The 23,881-nt window shown below is 43.6% G+C and overlaps 1 protein-coding gene across 5 annotated transcripts in view; it reads left to right on the forward strand.

The window, feature by feature from the left end:
* Nucleotides 1-23,881, forward strand: part of LOC111974136 (myosin light chain kinase, smooth muscle) — a 96,584-nt gene that overhangs the window by 20,910 nt on the left and 51,793 nt on the right. For 4 of the 5 annotated variants that reach the window (XM_024001746.3, XM_024001770.3, XM_024001762.3 and 1 more), the window contains 5 exons: nucleotides 8,554-8,761; nucleotides 10,170-10,215; nucleotides 22,920-23,085; nucleotides 23,438-23,603; nucleotides 23,839-23,860. In XM_024001746.3, the coding sequence (XP_023857514.1) occupies nucleotides 8,554-8,761; nucleotides 10,170-10,215; nucleotides 22,920-23,085; nucleotides 23,438-23,603; nucleotides 23,839-23,860 (608 nt within the window). Of the gene's footprint in view, nucleotides 1-8,553; nucleotides 8,762-10,169; nucleotides 10,216-22,919; nucleotides 23,086-23,437; nucleotides 23,604-23,838; nucleotides 23,865-23,881 lie in introns of those variants that run through there. The other variant, XM_024001797.3, reaches the window with a different exon arrangement.

Genomic DNA, 23,881 nt, shown 5'->3' on the forward strand with positions numbered 1-23,881 from the left:
GCTCCTTTGTCTTGATCACGTTGAGGTCTCTGACCACCTCCCTATAGGCTGTCTCATCGTTGTCGGTGATCAGGCCTACCGCTGTTGCGTCATCGGCAAACTTAATGATGGTGTTGGAGTTGTGCCTGGCCGTGCGGTCATGAGTGAACAGGGAGTACAGGAGGGGACTGAGCACGCACCCCTGAGGGGCCCACGTGTTGAGGATCAGCGTGGCAGATGTGTTGTTACCTACCCTTACCACCTGGGGGCGGGCTGTCAGGAAGTCCAGGATCCAGTTGCAGAGGGAGGTGTTTAGTCCCAGGGTCCTTAGTTTAGTGATTAGAGCTTTGGGGGCACTATGGTGTTGAACGCTGAGCTGTAGTCAATGAATAGCATTCTCACAGGTGTTCCTTTTGTCCAGGTGTGAAAGGGCAGTGTGGAGTGCAATAGAGATTGCATGATCTGTTGGGGCGGTATGCAAATTGGAGTGGGTCTAGGGTTTCTGGGATGATGGTGTTGATGACCAGCCTTTTCAAAGCACTTCATGGCTGCAGACGTGAGTGCTACAGATCGGTAGTCATTTAGGCAGGTTACCTTAGTGTAACGCGCAGGCCTGGTAGCCTAGGCCTATTTCTATGGGTAATCAAGTTTGTGTCCTTACTCATGAGCGCTCCAAACAAGACAATGAATAACTTGACACCTCGTAAATGAAATGAAATAAACCAAAACGTTTTTCTCACAACTGTAGCCTAGGTTGTGCGCTCTGCATGAAGCTGTTTGAGAGAATTCCAAGAGTGTGCAAAGCTGTCTTCAAGGCAAAGGGTGGCTACTTTAAAGAATCTCAAATATAAAATATATTCAGATTTGTTTAACACTTTTTTTTCGTCACTACATTACTTCCATATGTGTTATTTTATAGTTTTGATCTCTTCACTATTATTCTACAATGTAGAAAATATTAAAAATAAAGAAAATTAGTAGGTGTGTCCAAACCTTTGGCTGGCACTGTACATAATATGTATCTCATACTCTCAGGCTACTGTATATTTGCCACTACTCGACAAAAAAAATCTTGGTCGACCAACATCCTATCGACCAAACAATCGACCTGTCGACTAAATGGGGTCAGCCCTAATCCAAACTATGTTTTAATTCTTTATTTCTTTAAGCTTGTTCTGAAACCAGCTAGTGCTCTTAGCTAAGATGCAATGGGACTGTAAAAATCTCCCCTATCGTCAACTTTGTCCGGGTTCTCAAATTGACCATCTTTGTGTATGTGTAGCCGTCAATGAGCTTCCACATTCCGTAGATTTTGCCTCTCGAATGTCTCATGGTGCTCTGATTACTCTCACTGCCCGCAAACCCTTGTGGTCTGCTTCTAAAACACAGCGGGTAAGGCAGAGGAAATTGAAATGATAAATGCTGCTGCAGAACCTGCCACTGCTGTCTGGAGCCAGGGCTGGAGCCAGGGAAGCTGCAGGAGTATGAAGCTGAAAGCCTGGGACTGCTGAGTGAGTTGGAGAGGAGAACTGGACTGGCTTTATGTCCAGCCACTGTACCTCAGACGCTCTGTCAGAATCCATTTAGCTGTGGTCACAGATGCTTAACACCACAGAGCACCACACGTCCACCGAGTCCAGGTTAACAGTGGCCAAAATAGCTGCTTGCCTTGAGTTAGCCTTGCTTCTACAACAACACTAGGACCAGGCTGAAGGCCATAGCAGTGATGTCATGGTTTGAGTATTTGCTGAAAAAAAACATTGTTAAACCCACTGCAGGTTCTTGATTGTTAGATAAATATACTACCTTGTTTAGCTGTTATATACAGACTTGTTACATACATAGTTGATAACATGTGTGGACCACCACTGCTACCTGTAGTGCTCCACATGTCTAAATCACTCACACAGGAAACTTACCGCTCCTCTCTGCGTCACCCTAATCTCCGGGTTTATTTTCATTTGTCTAGAAATGTATTTAAGATCTTAACAGATTCCAGTTGTATTGGATGAAATGTGAATAGGGGAAAAATCATAAGGATTCTATTTATGGTTGCAAAATTCTGGTTACTTCCCCCCCAAATTCCCAGGTTTTCCAGAAATCCTGGTTGGAGGATTCCAGATTTCCTGCTTAGTTCTTTATCGCTTAGTTCTATATCGCTCCGATATTGGACGGTTATGATTTAATTTTTTGACTGTCTGTTTTGCCATTTATTCATGTTTTATTCAATGTGTTTCTATGGGCTATAGCAGTAAAGCAAATGGCTCAATTATACATTTATGACCATCTTAAAACAATTCCATAGTAGTATATATTGCGATTTAAGGGCTTAGGCCTACAGAGGTTAAGTCTGGAGCCGTTTCCTGAGAGCATAGAACCAACTGTTGCATTAGAAGGGGCTCCAGTTTGGGGGAACTATTCTTGTAGAACCCCATTATAGCACTCTGGTCTGAGATACTGTAGGTTCATACATAGAGATCCTAATATGTAATTCTATGGGTTCATTTTGGGTATAGTCACCCATTGTGATATTGAAACTACTTTAAGTACAGCTAACTTGAATATCGTTAATAAAGCTTTACTGTAAAACAGATCATGGAAATACTTTCCCCAGGCGGACTGCTCGTCTGGGTCACTTCTGTTCTGGCACATTAACAGTATGGATAAAACACGGTTATTTAAAGTTCCTAAACACAGACACCTGTGTCTGTTCCTCACTTGAATTCCTGTGCTGCACATTGGCCCAACAATAACAATACCTTCTAATTCTCTAGCTCTTTCCGTAACCTTTTACGGTTTTGGCGTTTTAACCTTCATACAGTAATATGTGTCTGATTCTAACACAATTTTGCATTTCCATTACCGCTAAATGTGAGACATTACTGTTGATATCAAACTAACAATAAATCCAACAATCAACTAATGTATTTTGAAGGATGTGTATTTTTGTTTTGAAGACAGTCTAGTCTCTCCTCCTTACACATCACTTTGTAATCCTTTGTGAGTGATTGGTTGGTTGTGATGAGGGTGACATGCTTGTTAGGAGAGGAAGAGAGCCAGCAGTGCAGTGTCTGATTTAGTGCAGCCTGACTGTCCAGTGCTGAGCTGACCTGGGTTCAAATACTATTTGAAATCATTTCAAACGCTTGATCTGTGCTTGATTGAGATTGCATGGCTTAATGGACCAATAAAATAGTCCCAAAACTGTAAACTCCGCCCATCTGCAACTCCAGGCAGGCTAGAGCAAATGCTCAAAGTATCTGAAAGAATTCAAATAGTATTTGAATCCCGGTCAGGTGCTGAGACAGTAGATCTATGGAATGCGTCTTCATAGGGATTAAAATATCTTAGTCTTGTGACTTGCTTCCTGAGGAATAGTTTTTTTCAGAGCTGCTGGAACAGAACCCAGTCAGCTCCAGTTCTGCTTGGATGAGCTGAAACAATGCAGAATGTATCTCCAACTGTTACATTTTGGGGAGTTTTACAGTAGTACCTGAAAATGTGACGGTGCGAAAACATGTTTGTGTGCTGTGAGAGAATCTTGGCGAAGGAATTTTTTTTTTTTAAGGTTTGTGTGGGTACTGTATGTTCAACACCAACCCTAAGACGATAGGTTCTTTAGTATCGATGTGATGAAACACCTCCGACATCTGCCAGCCAAATGCTACAGGCACACACACACTTGAGGCGGCCTCCCACCACCTACGATTTACAGGCCTTCAAAACAAGGGTATCAAGTGCACAGATGTTTCCCGGCTCCCAGGAGGAGGTAATGTGTCAGGGAGTTTGTTACTTTGTTCTGTTGCTGTCCCAGGCAGCATCCATCACTACTGAAGGCAAGATTCATCACCTCTCCTTACGGCTGTGTCCCAAATGGCACCCCATTCCCTATATAGTGCACTACTGTTGACCAGGGCGTATAGGCAGTATAGTGTCGGGTGCCGTTCTTATGCTCGTCCAGATTGGAGACTTTTCAAATGTTCTGTGTCGCGTAGGGGAAACTTGATTTCTCTTGTCAGATCTGTGCATGTTCTACTCTAGTCGGTGTTTCAGCCCGATGCAGATGCCCATATAGTATCTGAACTGCTTCTGGAAGGAGTTAGGGTTGCAACGATTATTTGTCTCCGGTCTTGGCCCAGGGGAGCGACTGGCTCTGCTAGGTTTCATTGCAGAGGGATGTTTGTGCTGTCTCCTCTCTGTTGATGTTCAATGGACAAGAAAAACCAGAAGCTCTACCAGATCAGAGTTGGAGAACATTGATGTGTAAATCAGTGTCCTGTCTGGCTCAGTTGGTAGAGCATGGTGCTTGCAACGCCAGGGTTGTGGGTTTGATTCCTGCGGGGGGACCATTACGAAAATGTATGCACTCAATACTGTAAGTTACTCTGGTAAAGAGCGTCTTCTAAATGACTTAAATGTATGTCAAAGGCTGGTGCTTCAGGATTATTGTTGTGGCATAATTGCATCCTCTCCTGAAAATTATACAGGAAATACATTCGTAATGTTTTTCCTTTGACAGAATAGCAAGTGAACCAGCCTAGTGTCACCATTTGAGGTTATCTGGTCCTGCTGCCTGTCATTTACAGTACATGGCCTTTCCCTTCCCGGCAGGCGTGGTTTTTGTCATGCTCCAGAGCCATGTTTTCAATAAGAGGGGATGCTCCTGTGAAGACGAGGAATGTCCACCAGCATGGAGGCAGGCGTCTGACATGCCTCTCTCTCTCTCTCCCCCAGCCTCCTAGTCATTTATTGGCCTGCCAAGGGAAGAAGAATGCAATATTACATAATTACGAGCCAGTAGGAAAATATAGGGGGAACAGCATGCGAGGGAGGCTCCATGTTAGCTCTGTGAAAGGTATGCTGCCAGAAACCTGATGGTGGTTGAAAGTGCTCGCCTATTGAAAGCAGATGTGGACCAGTGCTAGGCTATTCCTACACGGCTCCACCCTTTTTCACCGCTCAGCTCACTTCTCTAACCAGTGTTGGAGAAGAGGCCATCTTTCTTCTTCTGCTGGTTACATTCAAATGTTACATTGGTTAATGGTGTCCATTGGCTACATTTTGAAGGCCTTCTTCCTCGTCTCATCTATCCACTGGCCATTGTTAGGAACGGTAGTTAAACACTGGTGATTGTCTCTTGCATGTGTAATTCATAGCAGCTATTTGGCAGTGTGGCTTGACAGTGTCAGTGAAGCCAGGAAAAATAAAAGGTTGATGTGATGGAGACATCAGGTTGTTTCAATGTTGATACAATCAGTTAAATACTTCAGTATTTTCCTTCCAAAGGAATGTTAGCTCAGGACTAAACATTAACTCCGTGTCCTTAAGTGATGTGGGATTCCTCACCATCATGTAGACAGTGGCTATTCACAGCACTGGGAGAGTCAACTTATTGATCACTCAACATCATCAAATGACCAGACAATGCTCGGTTGTGGTGTTATCAGTTTTTCTGTCTGGGAATAGTGTGCCAATTTGGGACGCAAACATACTGTATTCTGACCCCATCCAGTGGTAGAAATCACAACTTTGTGTGATGTATGCTACAATGCAGGTGGGAATACATGAATAGGTTCTGATGAATGTCTGTTGAGCAATAGCCAGTAGACAATTCTTCTCCTAGAGTCTCCGTCAGAGGCCAACGCCAGCAGTAATCCACTACAGGTGTCTTCCAGAATACGAAGTTGAAAAGTCATTCCGAGTACAAGGCATTTAGAGAACTACTGGGACAAATTAACCATAGGCCAATTTCTTGGGGAATGAAAAAGACCAGGGGTTCGTCCCAAATAGCACCCTATTCTCCATATACGGCACTACTTTTTGACCAAAGCCCTGGTCTGAAGTAGTGCACTAAATAGTGTATAGGGTGCAATTTGGGACGTTTTTGATTTGGAGCAGCGACTGGTCTGAAGACACGAGGGATCAAAATGTCCTTTCTGGTTTCTTCACATGGAAACGGTGGTAGTGGAAATCGCTGCTTACATGATTAAACGAACAAACTTTGCAGCTTCCCTTTAATCAGTTTCTCTCTTCATTACGAGGGGATTTCACTGTCAAGGCTGCTTTTATCCCGTAAGTATTAGCCTTGTTATAGCAAGTAGTACCCTTGTTGTGGTGATACATTGGGTACCAGTAGCATGACTCAACAAGAACTAGAGAGAATATTCCTTGCTTTGTTCCCTTTTTACTTGTCTTCTTCTTGCACTCTTGGGTATTTTGGTAGTCTTTAGAAGCTAGGTTTGTATGTTCTGGGTGGATCAGCAGTCAGGGCCCCTCTGCTACCAGTGCATTGGACCGTAGTCTTGTCGCAACCTTTTGTTTTCAACCCGTTTTCTCTTGGTACTTGTGTCTGTTTTCTGGCATGTAGAAACTTGACTTGGTGTGTAAACAACCCAGTGTTTTTCCTATACTCAGCATGTCAACTTGCTCATTCAGGATGTTTGAGGCCCAGAGATGACCACAAGAAGCTTTAGGAATGAGAAGTCCGAAGTCTGCTCGAAATGTCTGTGGCACTGAGCCTCAAGCAGCTGAGTTTTCAAGGAAATGCCAGTGTCTGTTTGATTTAATAACGGCTTTTAATACTGCTGTTTTTGGGCAAGCCTTCGGAGAACTGGGTACAACAGAGGTAATATTTGATTGAAACTGAGAGAGGCCAGTTTGACAGGCTGGAATGTGAGTGGTCGATTAAAGAGCGAGGCTGGACCTGTGCTTTTTTTTAGCTCGCCTCAGAGTTTTGGGTGGCATACGGAGTCATTCTATTCTCTACGAGCAGTCGAGCCTTATTCATTTGTATGTTCAATCTGAAATCCGTTGCAGTGGTTAACAATTTCCATTTCTCGTTAGCTTTTCTGTTCATTCAAAACAAGTTGTCTTTGCGAGGGGCTTGTAATTGCAGAGTTTGGGTTTACCGTGGTTCTCCTCCGAGATACAATGTTTAAAGTCCCCAGGGTTCAAGACGAGGATTGTTGGCATGCCACCAGTGGAAACAGAGTGTGCCCATCCCCTGTCCTTATTAGCTGTGGCCTCTGCCTGCAGATTTGTGATGCTTCAAAGATTTCTGAGAAAACAAGCTGTAGTGAGATTAGGGAAGTCAACTAGAACTGAGATGAATCGGAGAAAGGTGGGAAGCTCCTTTCAGAGATATGGTGAAAGTTAGAGTTGTTTAATAGATCTTCTGTACCTGTTTAATTTTTGCTAGTTAACTTCCTGTGCTGTTTCAGCACCAGTGTTGTACGCCACTCTTGACAAGTGGCGTGATGAGTGATGGCTACTGACCTGGGCCATGTCAGAAAAAGAGCATTGAGAGAATTGAAATGTCGGAAAGGACTAAGAACTTGAGTTATGCACTAAGAAAAAGGAATGAAGTTGAGGAAATTAGGTTTAGTTGGAAACCAGAACACAGAGATAATAAAACAATGTGTTTTTTTGTATTCCAGGAAGTAGGAACCGTTAAGGGTAATCAGTAGCTTTCCATTTCGCTTGCTAGTTACTGATATCAATGTTTATCATTTTGTGTTTTTGTAAATATCATAGTTTGCCGTGTCCATTTTGTTTCTACATCTAATCATTGATTTGTATCCGCTTTAATTAGGCTATGGGCCACAGATTGTCAGTTTCACACACCCAGTGAGTTCCTGTGCTCCGACTCCAATTGTATTGAGAAGATTATGTTAATGGAAAAGGGTGGAAGTGAACACACTATGCTTTTGTGCACACATAGAGATTGTCATGGAGCTGGTGTCAGTCCATGCCCTAATATTTTGACCTGCTCATTTAAAAACCAGTCATTGCTTATGGAAACTGTTTATTGATTATGATAGAGTTATGTTCATGGGAATGTGATACATGCACTGTGGACAAAACATTAGGAACACCTTCCTAATATTGAGTTGCAGCCCTCCCTTTTGCCCTCAGAACAGCCTCAATTTGTCGTGGCATGGACTCTACAAGGTGTCAAATGTTCCACAGGGATGCTGGCCCATGTTGACTCCAGTGCTTCCCACTGTTGTCAAGTTGGCTGGATGTCCATTGGGTGGTGGGACATTATTGATGCACACGGGAGACTGTTGAGCGTGAAAAACTGGGCAGCTTTGCAGTTCTTGACACACTCAAATCGGTCTGCCTGGCACCTACTATCATACCCTCTTCAAAGGCACTTGAATCTTTTGTCTTGCTCATTCACCCTCTGAATGGCACACATACACAATCCATGTCTCAATTGTCTCAAACCTTCTAAATCCTTCTTTAACCAGTCTCCTCCCCTTCATCTACACTGAGTGGATTTAACAAGAGACATCAAAAAGGGATCATAGCTTTCACCTGGATTCACCTGGTCAGTCTATCACGGAAAGCGCGTATTGTACATACTGTCCTCACTGTAAATCCTCACTGTAAATAAACGCCTCTTCCTGGACATTGCAGCGCTACCAACTTCCTCACTGAGGATTCCACCGTGCCACTTCACAGGGATATTAGTGCTGATGTTAACCGTATCAACTGTTTTGTTTCAACCAGGACCATTAACCACTGATGCTCTGTGTTAAAATCCACTGAGGTACATCCATCTATCCCCAGGTGAGAGGATACCCTGAGCCCCAGGTCACGTGGTCCAGGAATGGGAAAGCGGTGATAGCTGGAGAGCGGTTCGTCATGGAACAGAGTAGCCGTGGAACCTTCAGCCTGGTGGTACACGGTGTCCAGGAGGAGGATGCAGGGCGTTACACATGTGAGGCTGTCAACGATGCTGGGAGCCGCCAGGTCACAGTGGAGATCACTATAGAAGGTACAGCCGCAGCTGTCCAATAAAACTGTGTCCCAAATGGCACTCATTCCCTATATAGTGCATAACTTTTGACCAGAGCCTGCCATAGACCTCTGTCCAAACGTTGTGTGCTATATAGGGAACAGGGTGCTATTTGGAAGGCAACCTAACACTCTCCATCAGCCAATCAGAAATAATAGAATGGTCTGTTGACAATTGGGCTCCCGAGTGGCACAGCGGTCTAAGGCACTGCATCTCGGTGCTAGAGGCGTCACTACAGACCCTGGTTCGATTCCAAGCTGTATCATAACCGACCGTGATTGGGAGTCCCATAGGGCGGCGCACAATTGGCCCAGCGTCATTAGGGTTTGGCCTGGGTAGGACGTCATTGTAAATAAGAACTTGTTCTTGATTGACTTGCCTATTTAAATAAAGGTTAAATACAAATAAATAATAATTGGGCGGGGTCCACAGCCTTTGTTTCTCCTTTGAAATGTAGCATAGACAGTAGACTGGGAAATGTGCACGGCCTCAATACCTCATGTGAAATTAAACCAAGACTGCGCCAAGTATTTTTAATGGCACCGCATTTATTTTACTTCATAAAATATAAGACGTCCTGTCATACGTATTGTACATAGGCTTTTGTGCTGTTCCCAAGTTATGTTTTTAACTCTATGTAATAGTAAGAATAAGGTTGAATACTAATTCTAATTCCCTGTTCAGAAGGAACTCATTAGAGTAACCGATGGCAAAGCCAGCAGAGGATTTGTCCCAAATGTCCCCCTATTCCCTATACTGTATAGTGCACTACTTTTGACCAGAGCCCTATAAGCCCTGGTCAAAAGTAGTGCACTAAATAAGGAATCTGGTGCCATTTGGGATGCTGCCATTATAATATCCACATGGAAGGCTTCAGGAACTTTTTCTTCCTGTTAGCATAAGTGTTATTGGCACACTTTGATTTCCAAATTCCTTTGTGTATACCATGCCAGCTGTGCCTTTTGCATTTCCAATGTTTACACTGTGGATACTTACGTTACATTGTGCATGAAACAGGCGGGCTGGCACCTACTACTTTCCACGGAGAAGTATGTAAACATTCAGACGTCCTCCACGTTCGTTAAGCTTTACAAGATCATAAACAGCTATTTAGGCACCTCTGGCTCACTGAACACTAACAGATACATATGGAGCATGACCTCTGTAACAAGGGCCCATTGCACTGAGATCTGAAGCATTCTTCAACACTGCACAGTGCACATTCATTTACACTCGTGCTGCTGGACTTGAACCAGCAATCTATTCTCTGTCTCCCCAATGGCACCCTATTCCTTATATAGTGCACTACTTAGGGAATAGGATGCCATTTGGGATGCACATGGTGTTTCTTATTCCTTATCTGAGGCGTGTTTTCCATCTCTCATAGGGAACACAGGGAAGAAATCCAGCCTCCCCTCCTCCAGTAGAACAGGGTAAGGTATATGTGCCTGCGTCCCAAATGGCACCAAATTCCCTATATATAGTGCACTACTTTTGTCCAGAGCCCTATGCACCCGTGTCAAACGTAATGCACTATATAGTGAATAGGTTGCCATTTGGGGAGTATCCTTTCTTTGCAAATGGTGGCATCATGGGGGTGTTTAAATCAACCTTACTGTCCTGTTTCATCGTTCTGGCCATTTTTTATTTTCAGAATATTGTTCATCAAAATGCTATCTTGGTGTTATAAATATGGCTGCGAATCCAACTTTTTCGGGATCTTTAGTCCGCTGCACTAAAAAGATCCGGAGCTTCCCGAAGCTTTTGCACGTGCGGATCACATTCTGCGCATGTGTAAATTCTCTATACGCAGAGAACCGTCTGCTCAGACGAACGGTAATGGTGCTTGTTTAATAAAGTTAGATCAAAGCGGAATCAATGTATGCAACAGTGGCGGTCTGTGTCATTTAAGATTAGGGAGGACATTTTTTTAATGAGATTGGCATTATTTCTATACAGCATATTGGATGACTGTCATTCATATTCCATTCACCCAGCTCAATGTAACATCGATAGGTTTGGGCTACTACATGATACTCAAATTTTCCCTATACCTATCGAGGTTGCTACAACCTAGCCTACAAATTAAAGTTAAACACACACAAATTAAACGGGTCAAAAGTTATGGAACACCTATTCAAGGGTTTTTCTTTATTTTTACTATTTTCTACATTGGAGAATAATAGTGAAGACAAACTATGAAATAACACATATGGAATCATGTAGTAACCAAAAAAGTGTTAAACAAATGAAAAATAAATGTTATTCTTCAAATAGCCACCCTGCTGCCTTCTGAGAATTCGTAGGCAATCGAATAAACCCCTACTTCCTTCTATTCTGCTAGCAAACGTGCATTCTTTGGAGAATAAAATAGATGACCTACGCACAAGATTAAACTATCAATGGGACATTCAAAACTGTAATATCTTATGCTTCACGGAGTCATGGCTGAACAACGACACTATTAAATACAGCTGGCTGGTTATATGCTGTAACGGCAGGATAGAACAGTGGCGTCTGGTAAGACAAGGGGCGGCTGGCTATGTATTATTGTAAATAACAGCTGGTGCACGATATTTAAGGAAGTCTCGAGCTATTGCTCACCTGAGGTAGAGTATCTCATGATAAGCTGTAGACCACACCATCTACCTATAGATTTGTATCTGTATTTTTCATAGCTTACATACCAACACAGAGGCTGGCATTAAGACAGCACTGAATGAGCTGTATTCCGCCATAAGCAAACAATAAAACGCTCACCTATAGGGAAAAGGGTAAGAGACCTGGCCATGTAGTGCCAGGACAACAACCTCTCCCTCAACGTGATCAAGACAAAGGAGATGATTGTGGACTACAGGAAAAAGATGACCCATTCTCATCGATGGGGCTGCAGTGGAGCAGATTTTGCGCTTCAAGTTCCTTGGTGTCCACATCACCAACAAGCTAACATGGTCCAAGCACACCAAGACAGTCGTGAAGACCTATTCCCCCTCAGGAGACTGAAAAGATTTGGCATGGGTCCTCAGATCCTCAAAAGGTTTTATAGCTGCACCATCGAGAGCATCTTGACTGGTTGCATCACTGCCTGGTATGGCAACTGCTCGGCCTCTGACCGCAAGGCACTACAGAAGGTAGTGCGAACAGCCCAGTACATCACTGGGGCCAAGCTCCCTGCCATCCAGGACCTATATACCATGCGGTGTCAGAGGAAGGCCCTAAAAATTGTCAAAGACTCCAGCCACCCTAGTCATAGACTGTACTCTCTGCTACCATACGGCAAGCGGTACCGGACCGCCAAGTCTAGGTACAAAAGGCTTCTAAACAGCTTCTACCCGCAAGCCATAAGACTCCTGAACACCTAATGAAATGGCTACCCAGACTATTTGCATTGCCCCCCCCCCCCCCTCCCCTCTTTTACACCACTGCTACTCTCTGTTGTTATCTATGCATAGACATTTTAATAACTCTACCTACATGTACATATTACCTCAACTAACTGTTGCCCCCGCACATTGATCCTGTACCAGTACCCCCCCCCCCCCGTATATAGTCTCGCTATTGTTGTTTTACTGCTGTTCTTCAATTACTTGTTACTTTTATTTCTTATTTTTATCCATATTTTTTCAAACTGCATTGTTGGTTAGGGGCTCTTAAGTAAGCATTTCACTAAGGTCTACACCTGTTGTATTTGGCGCATGTGACTAATAAAATGTGTAAAAGTGTGAGTCTGCGTGTGTGAATGCATGTATGTTTGTGTCAGTGCGTATGTAGTGTTTGAATGTGAGGGATTTGTGTGGGTGTGTATATATCAAGTCTAGTGTGTGTGCATAGCGTCAAGTGCAAGATAGTCAGTCCAGATAGTTTGGGTACTATTAATTGACTATTTAGCAGTCTGGTTATTTAGCTTCTACCCCCAAGCCATAAGACTGCTGTCTCGGAGCCTGTTGGTCCAAGAGCCGATGCTCCGATATTGTTTTCTGGACTGTAGCAGAGTGAACAATCTATGGCTTGGGTGGTTGGAGTCTTTGTCAATTTTTCGGTCATTCCTTTGTCACTGCCTGATATAGAGGTACTGGATGGCAGGGAGCTCAGCCCCAGTGATGTCACTGGGTTGTCGGCACCACCCTTTGTAGTTATTTGCGGTGAAGGGCGGTGCAATTGCTATACGAAGTGGTGATGCAGCCTGTCAACATGGTGCAGCTTTTTGAGGATCTGAGGGCCCATGACAAATATTTTCTGCCTCCTGATGGGGAGAGGCACTGCCATGCCCTCTTCACAACTGTGCGGGTGTGTGTGGACCATGTTAAGTCGTTAGTGATGTGGATGCCAAGGATGATGGTGTTGGGGTCATGCGAGGCCACACAGTCGTGAGTGAACAGGAAGTACAGAAGGGAACTAAGCACACATCCCTGAGGGGCCCCCGTGTTGAGGGTCAGCGTCCCGGAGTTGTTGTTGCCTACCCTTACTGCCTGGGGCCGACCTGTCAGAAAGTCCAGGATCCAGTTGCAGAGAGAGTTGTTCAGTCCCAGGGTCCCTAGCTTGGAGGGGACTATGGTGTTGAATGCTGAGCTGTAGTCTATGAACAGCATTCTCACAGTTATTTCCCCTCTTGTCCAGGTGGGAGAGGGCAGTATGAAGTGCAATTGTGATTGCGTCATTTGTGGATCTGTTGAGGCTGTATGCAAATTTGCGTGGGTCTAGGTAAAATAGACAAGTAACAAATAATTAAAGAGCAGCACTAAAATAACAGTAGCGAGGCTATATACAGGGGATACTGGTGCAGGGGCACAGGTTCAGGTTAGTCATTACTGCACGGTAATGACTGCTCGGAACTAGAAGCACAAGCATTTTGCTACACTCGCATTAACACCTGCTAACCATGTGTATGTGACCAATAAAATTTGATTTGGTAATTGAGGTAATATGTACATGTATGTAGAGTTAAAGTGATTTTGCATAGATAAGACAGAGTAGCAGCAGTGTGAAAAAGGGTGGTGTGTCTTGGTGTGTTTGGACCGTGATAGTTTGTTGGTGATGTGGACACCAAGGAACTTGACGCTCTCAACCAGCTCCACTGCAGCCCCGTCGATGAGAACGAGCGTGCTCGGTGCTCATTTTCCTGTAGTCCACAATCATCTCCTTCGTCTTGATCACATTGAGGGAGAGGTTGTTGTCCTTGCACCAAACGGCCAGGTCTCTGACCTCCCCCCTATGGTCTGTCTCATCGTTGTTGTTGATCAGGCCTACCACTGTTGTGTCATCGGCAAACGTAATGATGGTGTTGGAGTCGTGCCTGGCCATGTAGTCATGAGTGAACAGGGAGTACAGGAGGGGACTGAGCACGCACCCCTGAGGGGCCCCTGTGTTGCGGATTAGCATGGCGGATGTGTTGTTGGCAGCCCGCCAGGAAGTCCAGGTTTCCAGTTGCAGAGGGAGGTGTTTAGTCCCAGGGTCCTTAGCTTAGTGATGAGCTTTGAGGGCACTATGGTGTTGAACGCTGAGCTGTAGTCAATGATGTTGCTATTGTCTCACATAGGTGTTCTCTTGTTGTATGTACGACAGTCGTTGAGGATGTAGCACCACCCTGATCTGTTCTCAACGGTGCTCTGTGCTTGTCTCCACCCCCTACAGGTGTCGGTGTCCATCTTGACCACTATCCCAATGTGGTATAGACCTGTTGGTTTGGGCTTGGTTTGCCTTCGGTATTTAGAGAGGGTTGTTCTGACGCTTTCAGTCTCGAGTGATCTTTGGGGCCGGGGTGTCCCTGGCGTATGGCCCCGAATTCGCGGGGCGAGTGGGTCTAGGGTTTCTGGGGATAATGGTGTTTGATGTGAGCTATGACCAGTTACAGACGTGAGTGCTACGGGTCGGTAGTCATTTAGGCAGGTTACTTTAGTCTTCTTGGGCACAGGACTATGGTGGTCTGCTTGAACGTGTTGGTATTACAGACTCGACAGGGAGAGGTTGAAAATGTGCAGTGAAGCCAGTTGGTCAGCGATGCTTACATATCTTGGTAATCCATCTGGCCCTGCGGCCTTGTGAATGTTGACCTGTTTAAAGTTTTACATCGGCTGTGACTTCACTTCAAGTTTATTTATATAGCCCTTCGTACATCGTAATATCTCGAAGTGCTGTACAGAACCCAGCCTAAAACCCAAACAGCAAGCAATGCAGGTGTAGAAGCACGGTGGTAGAAACTCTCTAGAAAGGCCAAACTAGGAAGAAACCTAGAGAAACCAGGCTAGAGGGTGGCCAGTCCTCTTCTGCTGTGCCGGGTGGAGATTATAACAGACAATGCAAGAGTGTTCAAAATATTCATAATGACAAGCATGGTCAAATATAATCACTGAATAATATTTCAGTTGCTTTCATAGCCGATCATTAAGAGTTGAAATAGCAGGTCTGGGACAGGTGGCGGTTCCATAACCGCAGGCAGAACAGTTGAACTGGAATAGCAGCAAGGCCAGTGACTGGGGACAGCAAGAGAGTCATCGCATGCTGGTAGTCCTGACGTATGTCCTAGGCTCAGTCTCTCCGAGAGAGAGAAAGAAAAGAGAGAATAGAGAGAAGCCAAGATTTTCAAAATGTTCATAAATGACAAGCATGGTCAAAAATAATCAGGAATAAATATCAGTTGGCTTTTCATAGCCGATCATTAAGAGTGAAAACAGCAGGTCTGGACAGGTAGGCGTTCCATAACCGCAGGCAGAACAGTTGAAACTGGAATAGCAGCAAGGCCAGGGGACTGGGGACAGCAAGAGTCATATGCCCGGTTCGTGACGGATGGTCCTAGGGCTCAGGTCCTCCGGAGAGAGAAAGAAAGAGAGAAGGAGAAATTAGAGAGCGCCAAGATTTTCAAAAATGTTCATAAATGACAAGCATGGTCATAATAATCAGGATAAATATCAGTTGGCTTTTCATAGCCGATCATTAAGAGTTTGAAAACAGCAGGTCTGGACAGGTGGCGGTTCCATAACCGCAGGCAGAACAGTTGAACTGGAATAGCAGCAAGGCCAGGTGGACTGGGGACAGCAAGGATCATCATGCCCGGTGTCCTGACGTATGGTCCTAGGCTAGGTCCTCCAGAGAGAGAGACAAAAGAAAGTAAAGAGAAATTCGAGTACGTATAGCTCAATAAGTATGTTAAGATCTCAGGTAACATAAAATGGAACAGAGCATGATTATTTGTAAAGATAATTAGCAAAATTTAAATAATGAGATATTATTCAGTTGGTCCTTGTGATAGTTTTTTTTGGCAAACTGTGGAAGCCGACATTAAAGTTGAAAAACAGTCAACGAGGTTACTTTGCAGAAAGTATCGTCCTCCTAAAAACGATGTTGTCTCTATGACAATACAGATATGTGAGAAACTTTGAGTTGGTTTATGAATATAAAATTATAAGGACATATAGTGTCTCTCAGTTTCGCTCCATAGTCACTCCATGACAGTTGTACAGAAGAGCAGTACATCATTACCCCCGTGATATATTAGTCATTTTTCTGAGACACCGCCTTTGAATGTGAGTTGCCGGTAGGCTCAGTCCTTGTACCATGATACCGCTCTGGAGGAAAGAAAGTATACTCTTTGAAGCAGGAGAGGACAATCTAAGCAGTAGCAGCCCACACTACAGAATTATGCTCTTGAATTTACTGCACTGGTTCCGTCTGCCTCACTGTGGCCAGTTTCAGTATAATACATTAGCATGCCACTGCGTGGGTGCCAATCAAATAATAGAAGATAAGTGATAGAGTAAAACAATCTAGTGTTGGCTATCTAATTACTCCACATGACCACGTGAAGAATAGACCGGTATGAAATATAATGCTAGGCACAAGCGTCTACAGCAGACTAGGAAGACGTCCTCCTTAACTATTCTGCCGCATCTCAGGAGCAGGCTTGAGAACTGAATAGCAGCCGACAGCCAATTCAGGTATCACAGGTGGATGAGCTCAACAAGAATAGGCTGTCGTTTCGACCAATATGCGGACTCGTCTGAGATCGTGGTGAAGGAGATTTGCCTGGAGTGTAGCTTGCATGTCCCTAGTGAGTGCTACCACGCTGTCGTCCCATAACCGAACGAAAATCACCCGAGCATTGAGCAATATAGAGCAGCAGCTATGAGCTTAAAGTTAACCCACATTTCAGGCTGATGTGATGTATAGGCCGGCAGATATGTGAGAGTGTGAACACGCAGGCATACACCCCAAACATCATCGTGCCTCTAGCCCAGTATCACATCTTCTATATATCTACACTCCTCCTTGCCCAGTCATTGTTGTGATTGTGAGAGGGCTTAATGTTGCTAACGGACACTGGTGCTGTGTCGAGGAGGACACTGTGGCCCATGCAGAAGAAACCCCCGGAAAGGCCAAACAGAAGGATATTTACCCCACCACTTGCAAAGCCACACCCCACCCATAGAGGGATATCTCAACCACCAACTACAATCCTTTGAACAAGGCCGAGTATAGCCCACCAAAATCTCCCCACAGCACAAACCAAGGGGGCGGCCAACCCCAGACGGAAGATTCTGCTCTTTCCGTTCTCTCTGCGGATCGCAAATCACTTCACCCACCCAACTCATTCACTACAAGAGTGTTTGAGGTCTACGACCCTCCAGGGACCGGGGCGTTCTTGAGGAGTGAATTGGAGGCAAGGTAACCAGCCAGGTATCCATCTGCGATGCCCCCAGCACTCTTTCAACATTACGTCCGGTTCTATAGCAGGCATGCAACGTTCCAAAATTTCTCTCAGTTTACGACGCGTGATTGGCTCCAAGCCTGCCCAAGGCATCAATTGGACACTGTACTTGCGCCAAGAGGCAAAGGCGGTTCGTGCTCCAAGCCGTTTCCCGATGTGCACCATTGTTCCACCACTTGCCTGGGTCTCATGTGTTGGACTCTACCTCAATTCAACAATATGAATATTCCGGTTAAAACGATTTACCGTGTGTTCGTGAGTATGTTTACAAATGATTTCTTTACAAGGTTATTCTCATGGCCGAATTCTGCCGCAGGATCTCTATTGCATATCACTGTACTGGCCACAGTGAAGGTTAGCAGACAAGTGCACGTGAAAACAGTGCGGACGCTTTATAGCGAAAGCCCTGCCTCCAGCGTTTTGCTTAGAAGTTATCTCTACAACCTAATGGAATATAGTAGGCGCTGGCGGTGCTTGTGGTTGCTCCTCGCTACGATTAGAGATTATCAGGTATGTTTGGGACCATAGCAGCTAGGAGATCCCCCACAATCTCGACAATAAGTACATAGAGGGAATTAATAAACAGGTTAGTAGGCATAACCTCAGCATAGTTTTTGTATTAACATGTCTCTATTGAGGTGACTATGGAGATTAAATAACCAGATCTTAAATCTCCTTGAAATCAAGCCCTTGCATTCATTCAATACAGCCAAGAATCGCCAAGTGCACAAAGTGTGATAGCTGAATAAGACATAACGAGAATTATTGAAAATTATCTAGAATTTCATTACGTTTCTTAGTTAGCTACTCTTTCCGAACGCCGAGTAATTGTGCCACAATAAAAACCATCAGAAGTCATTACATCTATATTGATAGCTTTATATACTGTAGCCTCGTGAAGAGTAATGCAAGTGCCTCAATTGCCAGTAGTCTTAACCTAGAAAATTGTTTCAGTTGGATACAAAAAGCCAATTGATTCAACTGATGTTTCTACTCTTTTGGCCAACAAACTAAGTGTTTAGTCGAAAAATATGTCTGACATCTTCTGTGAGTCGGCTCGTTGTAACGTCCAAATGGTGGACAATACACAAAAGCTTAATCCAAAGAACGATACGAATTCTTTTGATTACTGTGGTGTCCTGTCAAAAAGAAGATCCAGTGGTGTTACCATAAATAGAATAAGCTACATAACTCCGAGTGGAGGGGTATCACCTACGTTACAAGGTCTCTTAGATTTGAGACGATCCTATAGCTAATTCGCTTTGGCGACTGTATTGATGTACTGTTCCAAGTGATTACTTAACCTTGTCAGATTTACAGCAACAATTGCTGCAGATTGTGTTGACCATTTTGCTCAACCTGCTTAGTAGAACAACGCAGTGCCTGTACATATAGAAGGTCCTGTATGTTTTTAGAAGTTAAAAGATCTCTTGCAGCCCTGCACTTCGCATTGAGCGTCTGACAAGCACAGGCTGTGCTAGGTCTGGATATGGAGAATATTTTTCGGCTTCCTGTTTCAGTGTTTCAATTACTGACTAAGTGACATGCAGTTTTATGATTCTTATCTCCAGTTCATCGACAGTGAATTAGTATTTAATCATCGTTTCATATTGCTTACATTCGTTGATGATTTATACCCACGAAAAAAAATCCACAGCGGTAATATATAGTGAAAAAGCACATTTAGATGGTCCCTAATAACTGTATCTTGAGAGGTGTGCGGCACACTATCCCCGTAAAAATTGCTACAACGCAGCATTCTATGTGTTTGTGCAGAGTGACAATCTCCCTCCAAGAGTAGCTTAAAAGACGTCGATAAATTTGCTTTACCGAACTCAGGTAGTAGTCTTATATACAGGGCTCGGAACTTTGGTCCGTGTAGACCAATTTGGGTCCGAACCGTGCGTCCACTATGACAAAGCCACTGTGGGCCTCTGAGTATGTCACAACCCAAGTGGAGTTCAAATAGCACGCCACTCATAGGCAGCTCTAATGTCAGCACTCTGGGTAACAGAAATAGGCAATGGTTGTACAGAAGCTCGTGTTCGATAGAAACGTCGCAACTCTAAAACAAAGTCCACGTTTTACACGCATGACCACGGAACTAGGTTTCTGTCCTTATCATCACCAAAGCTCTCTCTGCTGCATAGTATTCGAGCTCAGCGAGGGTACTAAAAACCAATAGGCTGAAGCATTCGTATACATTGTTTGTCTTCAGGAAGGCAGTGAGTTGCTGCGCAACAGCTTTTTCAAAATTTTTTGAGAGGAATGGAAGATTCGATATAGGCCGATTAGTTTTTTATATTTTCTGGGTCAAGGTTTGGCTTTTTCAAGAGAGGCTTTATTACTGCCACTTTTAGTGAGTTTGGTACACATCCGGTGGATAGAGAGCCGTTTATTATGTTCAACATAGGAGGGCCAAGCACAGGAAGCAGCTCTTTCAGTAGTTTAGTAGGAATAGGATCCAGTATGCAGCTTGAAGGTTTAGAGGCCATGATTATTTTCATCATTGTGTCGAGATATAGTACTAAAACACTTAAGTGTCTCTCCCGATCCCAGGCCCTGGCAGAGCTGTGCAGATCCAGGACAGCTAAGCCCTGGAGGAATATGCAGATTTAAAGAGGAGTCCGTAATTTGCTTTCTAATGATCATGATTTTTTCCTCAAAGAAGTTCATGAATGTATTACTGCTGAAGTGAAAGCCATCCTCTCTTGGGGAATGCTGCTTTTTAGTTAGCTTTGCAACAGTATCAAAAAGAAATTTAGGATTGTTCTTATTTTCCTCAATTAAGTTGGACGAGCGTGATCACACAGTCGTCCGGAACAGCTCATGCTCTCATGCATGTTTCCATGTTACTTGCCTCGAAGCGAGCATATAAGTAATTTAGCTGGCCTGGTAGGCTCGTGTCACTGAGCAGCTCTCGGCTTCCCTTTGTAGTCTATAGTATTTTGCAGGCCCTGCCAGAGGAGCCGGTGTAGTACGATTCAATCTTTTTTGACGCTTTACCTGTTTGATGGTTCATCGGAGGGCATAGCGGGATTTCTTATAAGCTTCCGGGTTAGTGTCCCGCTCCTTGAAAGCGGCAGCTCTAGCCTTTAGCTCGGTGTGGATGTTGCCTGTAATCCATGGCTTCAGGTCGGGGTATGTACGTACAGTCACTGTGGGCACGACATCCTCAATGCACTTATTGATAAAGCCAGTGACTGATGTGGTGTACTCCTCAATGCCATCGGAGGAATCCCGGAAGATATTCCAGTCTGTGCTAGCAAAACAGTTCTGTAGCTTAGCATCTGCTTCATCTGACCACTTTTTTATTGATCTAGTCACTGGTGCTTCCTGCTTTAATTTTTGCTTGTAAGCAGGAATCAGGAGGATATAATTATGGTCAGATTTACCAAACGGAGGGCGGGGGAGAGCTTTGTATGCATCTCTGTGTGTGGAGTAAAGATGGTCCAGAGTTTGTTTTTTAATTTTTAATTTTTTTCCTCTGGTTGCACATTTAACATGCTGATAGAAATTTGGTCAAACGGATTTAAGTTTCCCTGCATTGAAGTCCCCGGCCACTAGACCATCAGACTGTTAAACAGCCATCACTAACACAGAGAGGCTGCTGCCTACATACAGACTTGAAATCATTGGCCACTTTAATAAATGGATCACTAGTCACTTTAAATAATGCCACTTTAATAATGTTTGCATATCTTGCATTACTCATATCCTATCTATTTTATACCATCTATTGCATCTTGCCTATGCCTCCTGTCATTGCTCATCCATATATTTATATGTATATATTCTTAGTCTTTACTTTGTGTGCATTAGGTAGTTTGTGGAATTGTTAGATTACATATTGCAGCACTGTCGGAACTAGAAGCACAAGCATTTCGCTACACTCGCAATAACATCTGCTAACCATGGGTACTGTATGTGACCAATAAAATTTGATTTGATAATTATTCTGTCTCTTCCCAGCAAAATCTGCATAGCTGGGATGGTTGTATCCGTATAAATAAAGTATCACCATTTTCTTTAGACAATTTTGGTCTTTAAAGCAGGGCCAACAGACATGTTCCTTACTTTTTCCCCCTTCCACTTGCCGCCTCCATTTTTGCGGTAATGCTGAAATAGTTAGCATTTTGAGTAGAGCTGAAATGTCCATATATTTTCGTTTGCTGCATGTGTGACAATTTATGATGTCATTTACAAAGATTATAACCAAAGATATTGTTTTTTTAATCAATTAGTATATTTGAGTTTAACCATAATATTTGTTGTTTGTTCTATCTTTTCTGGTGGATTAAACTGAAATTGCAACCAACTTTCTATGGCTTGTTTTAAAAATAGCGATTATTTTCGAGATTTTTTCATTTTCAAATAACCTAAAGTGAGAGATTGTAAAGCCCATTCCTGAACATGGGGTGACACATTCTTGCTAGAGAACCAGTTCGGGTTTTAAGTATAGCTTTTGTATGACTGAAGCCTTTAGTGAGAAGTGTAATGCTTTAATATTTAATAATTTCTGCTCTCCGAATTCATGTTCATTATAGAAATAGGCCTGTTTAATGTTGTCTGGCTTGCTGTTCCAAAGAAAAGAAAATGTTTTGCTCATATGATTAAAAAATAAGTTACAAATAAACTAAATAGTTAATCAGGGTGATTTTTCCACAAATAGAAAGGTATTTTCCTTTCCACTGTAGCAAGATCTGTTTTTGCTAACTTTCTATTAAAATGTATTGTAGTGAGATCATTTCTTTGAATACCGAGTATGTCCACTTGACCGTCAGACTATTTTATTGGTAAACTACACGGTAATGTAAAAGTTACATTTTTTGGTGATCCAATACATATTATAAACTGGGTGGTTCGAGCCCTGAATGCTGATTGGCTGACATCTGTGGTATATCAGACCTTATACCACGGGTATGACAAAACATTTATTTGTACTGCTCTAATTACGTTGGTCACCAGTTTATAATAGCAATAAGGCACCTCAGGGGTTTGTGGTATATGGCCAATATACCACACTCCCTCGTACCTTATTGCTTAAATGTAGTACACTTATCATAATTTGGTTGTAATGCAGAGAGGTTAGAAAAACTATCTAGATCATCTGAGGCTGTGGAGGGATCCAAGTTGTGGATTTAAAGTAAGGGGGAGGGGGGGTGTAACTCAATATTCGGAAGGTGTTCCTAAGGTTTGATAGACTCTGTCATTGCGCAGAAGCTTCGGGAAGCTCCGGATCTTTTGAGTGCTGCAGATGAAAAATCCCAGAAAAGTCGGATCCGCAGCCACTGCCTGTAAATATAGTCTGTCAGTCACTCATATTACTATATTAAGTCATTATTCAAATGGAATTTGTTTATTCAAGTGGTGTGATTAAGCAGACACATATTTGGATGCTGAGGTAGTGAGTGGTTGTGTTTTCTCTGACTCCAGCGGGCGGTTTGGAGTGTCAACCATGGAGAGCATGCCCAGTATCTGGGGGGAGAGCCCCCCTAAGTTTGTGACAAGGCCCTCACGCATCTTTGTCCGAATGGGACAGAGTGGCAAGTTCTCTGCCAAAATCACAGGACGCCCACAGCCCCTGGTTACCTGGCTTAAGGTGAGATGGAACAGAGAGAAGGTTTAGTAATCTCAGTAACTTTCCCAAAATTCCCAGGTTTTCCAGAATTTTCCAAATTCCAGTTTGAATATTGTTTTGAATTAGGAGGGAATAAGCATGACATTTGGGAAAGTTAACATCTACATTTTGCAACTCTGGTTAGAACAGAGATGGTGTATTGTCTTTCAAACATGTAGGATGGTGAGTCTTAATCTCTGACCTCTCTCTCTCTCTCTCTCTCTCTCTCTCACTCACTCACTCACTCACTCACTCACTCACTCACTCACTCACTCACTCACTCACTCACTCACTCACTCCTTTATCACTTTATCACTTTGATGGGTGTCCACAGGGAGATGAAGAGCTTCATACTTCTTCCCACTTCAACATGTTTGAGAAGTCGGGAATCCACTTCCTGGAGATCCGAGACGTATGTGTGGACGATGCAGGAATGTACACCTGCTCTGTGGCCAACAGTGCTGGGAAGGCCACGGCTACAGCAGAGCTGAATGTTCAGGGTAAGATACTGCAGCCATCAACACACAACCTGTGTCCCAAATAGCACCTTTCCCCTTTTGTAGTGCACTTCTTTTGACTAGGGTCCACTATATAGGGTGCCATTTGGGACACAGACATGAGTGCTATAACTTCACAGTAAATCATCAGCGTTGCCAGTTCTGAATATCAAGTTATATTTGGGACTTTTTTTGTTGTATTTGAGAGGAAATTCAGTGTGCATCCTTTCCTTTTTAGGTTCAGGCAGTGAGGCTGGCATGTGAGTATGTATCTCATACCA

Source organism: Salvelinus sp. IW2-2015, linkage group LG2, assembly GCF_002910315.2.
Source record: "Salvelinus sp. IW2-2015 linkage group LG2, ASM291031v2, whole genome shotgun sequence".
NCBI lineage: Eukaryota > Metazoa > Chordata > Actinopteri > Salmoniformes > Salmonidae > Salvelinus > Salvelinus sp. IW2-2015.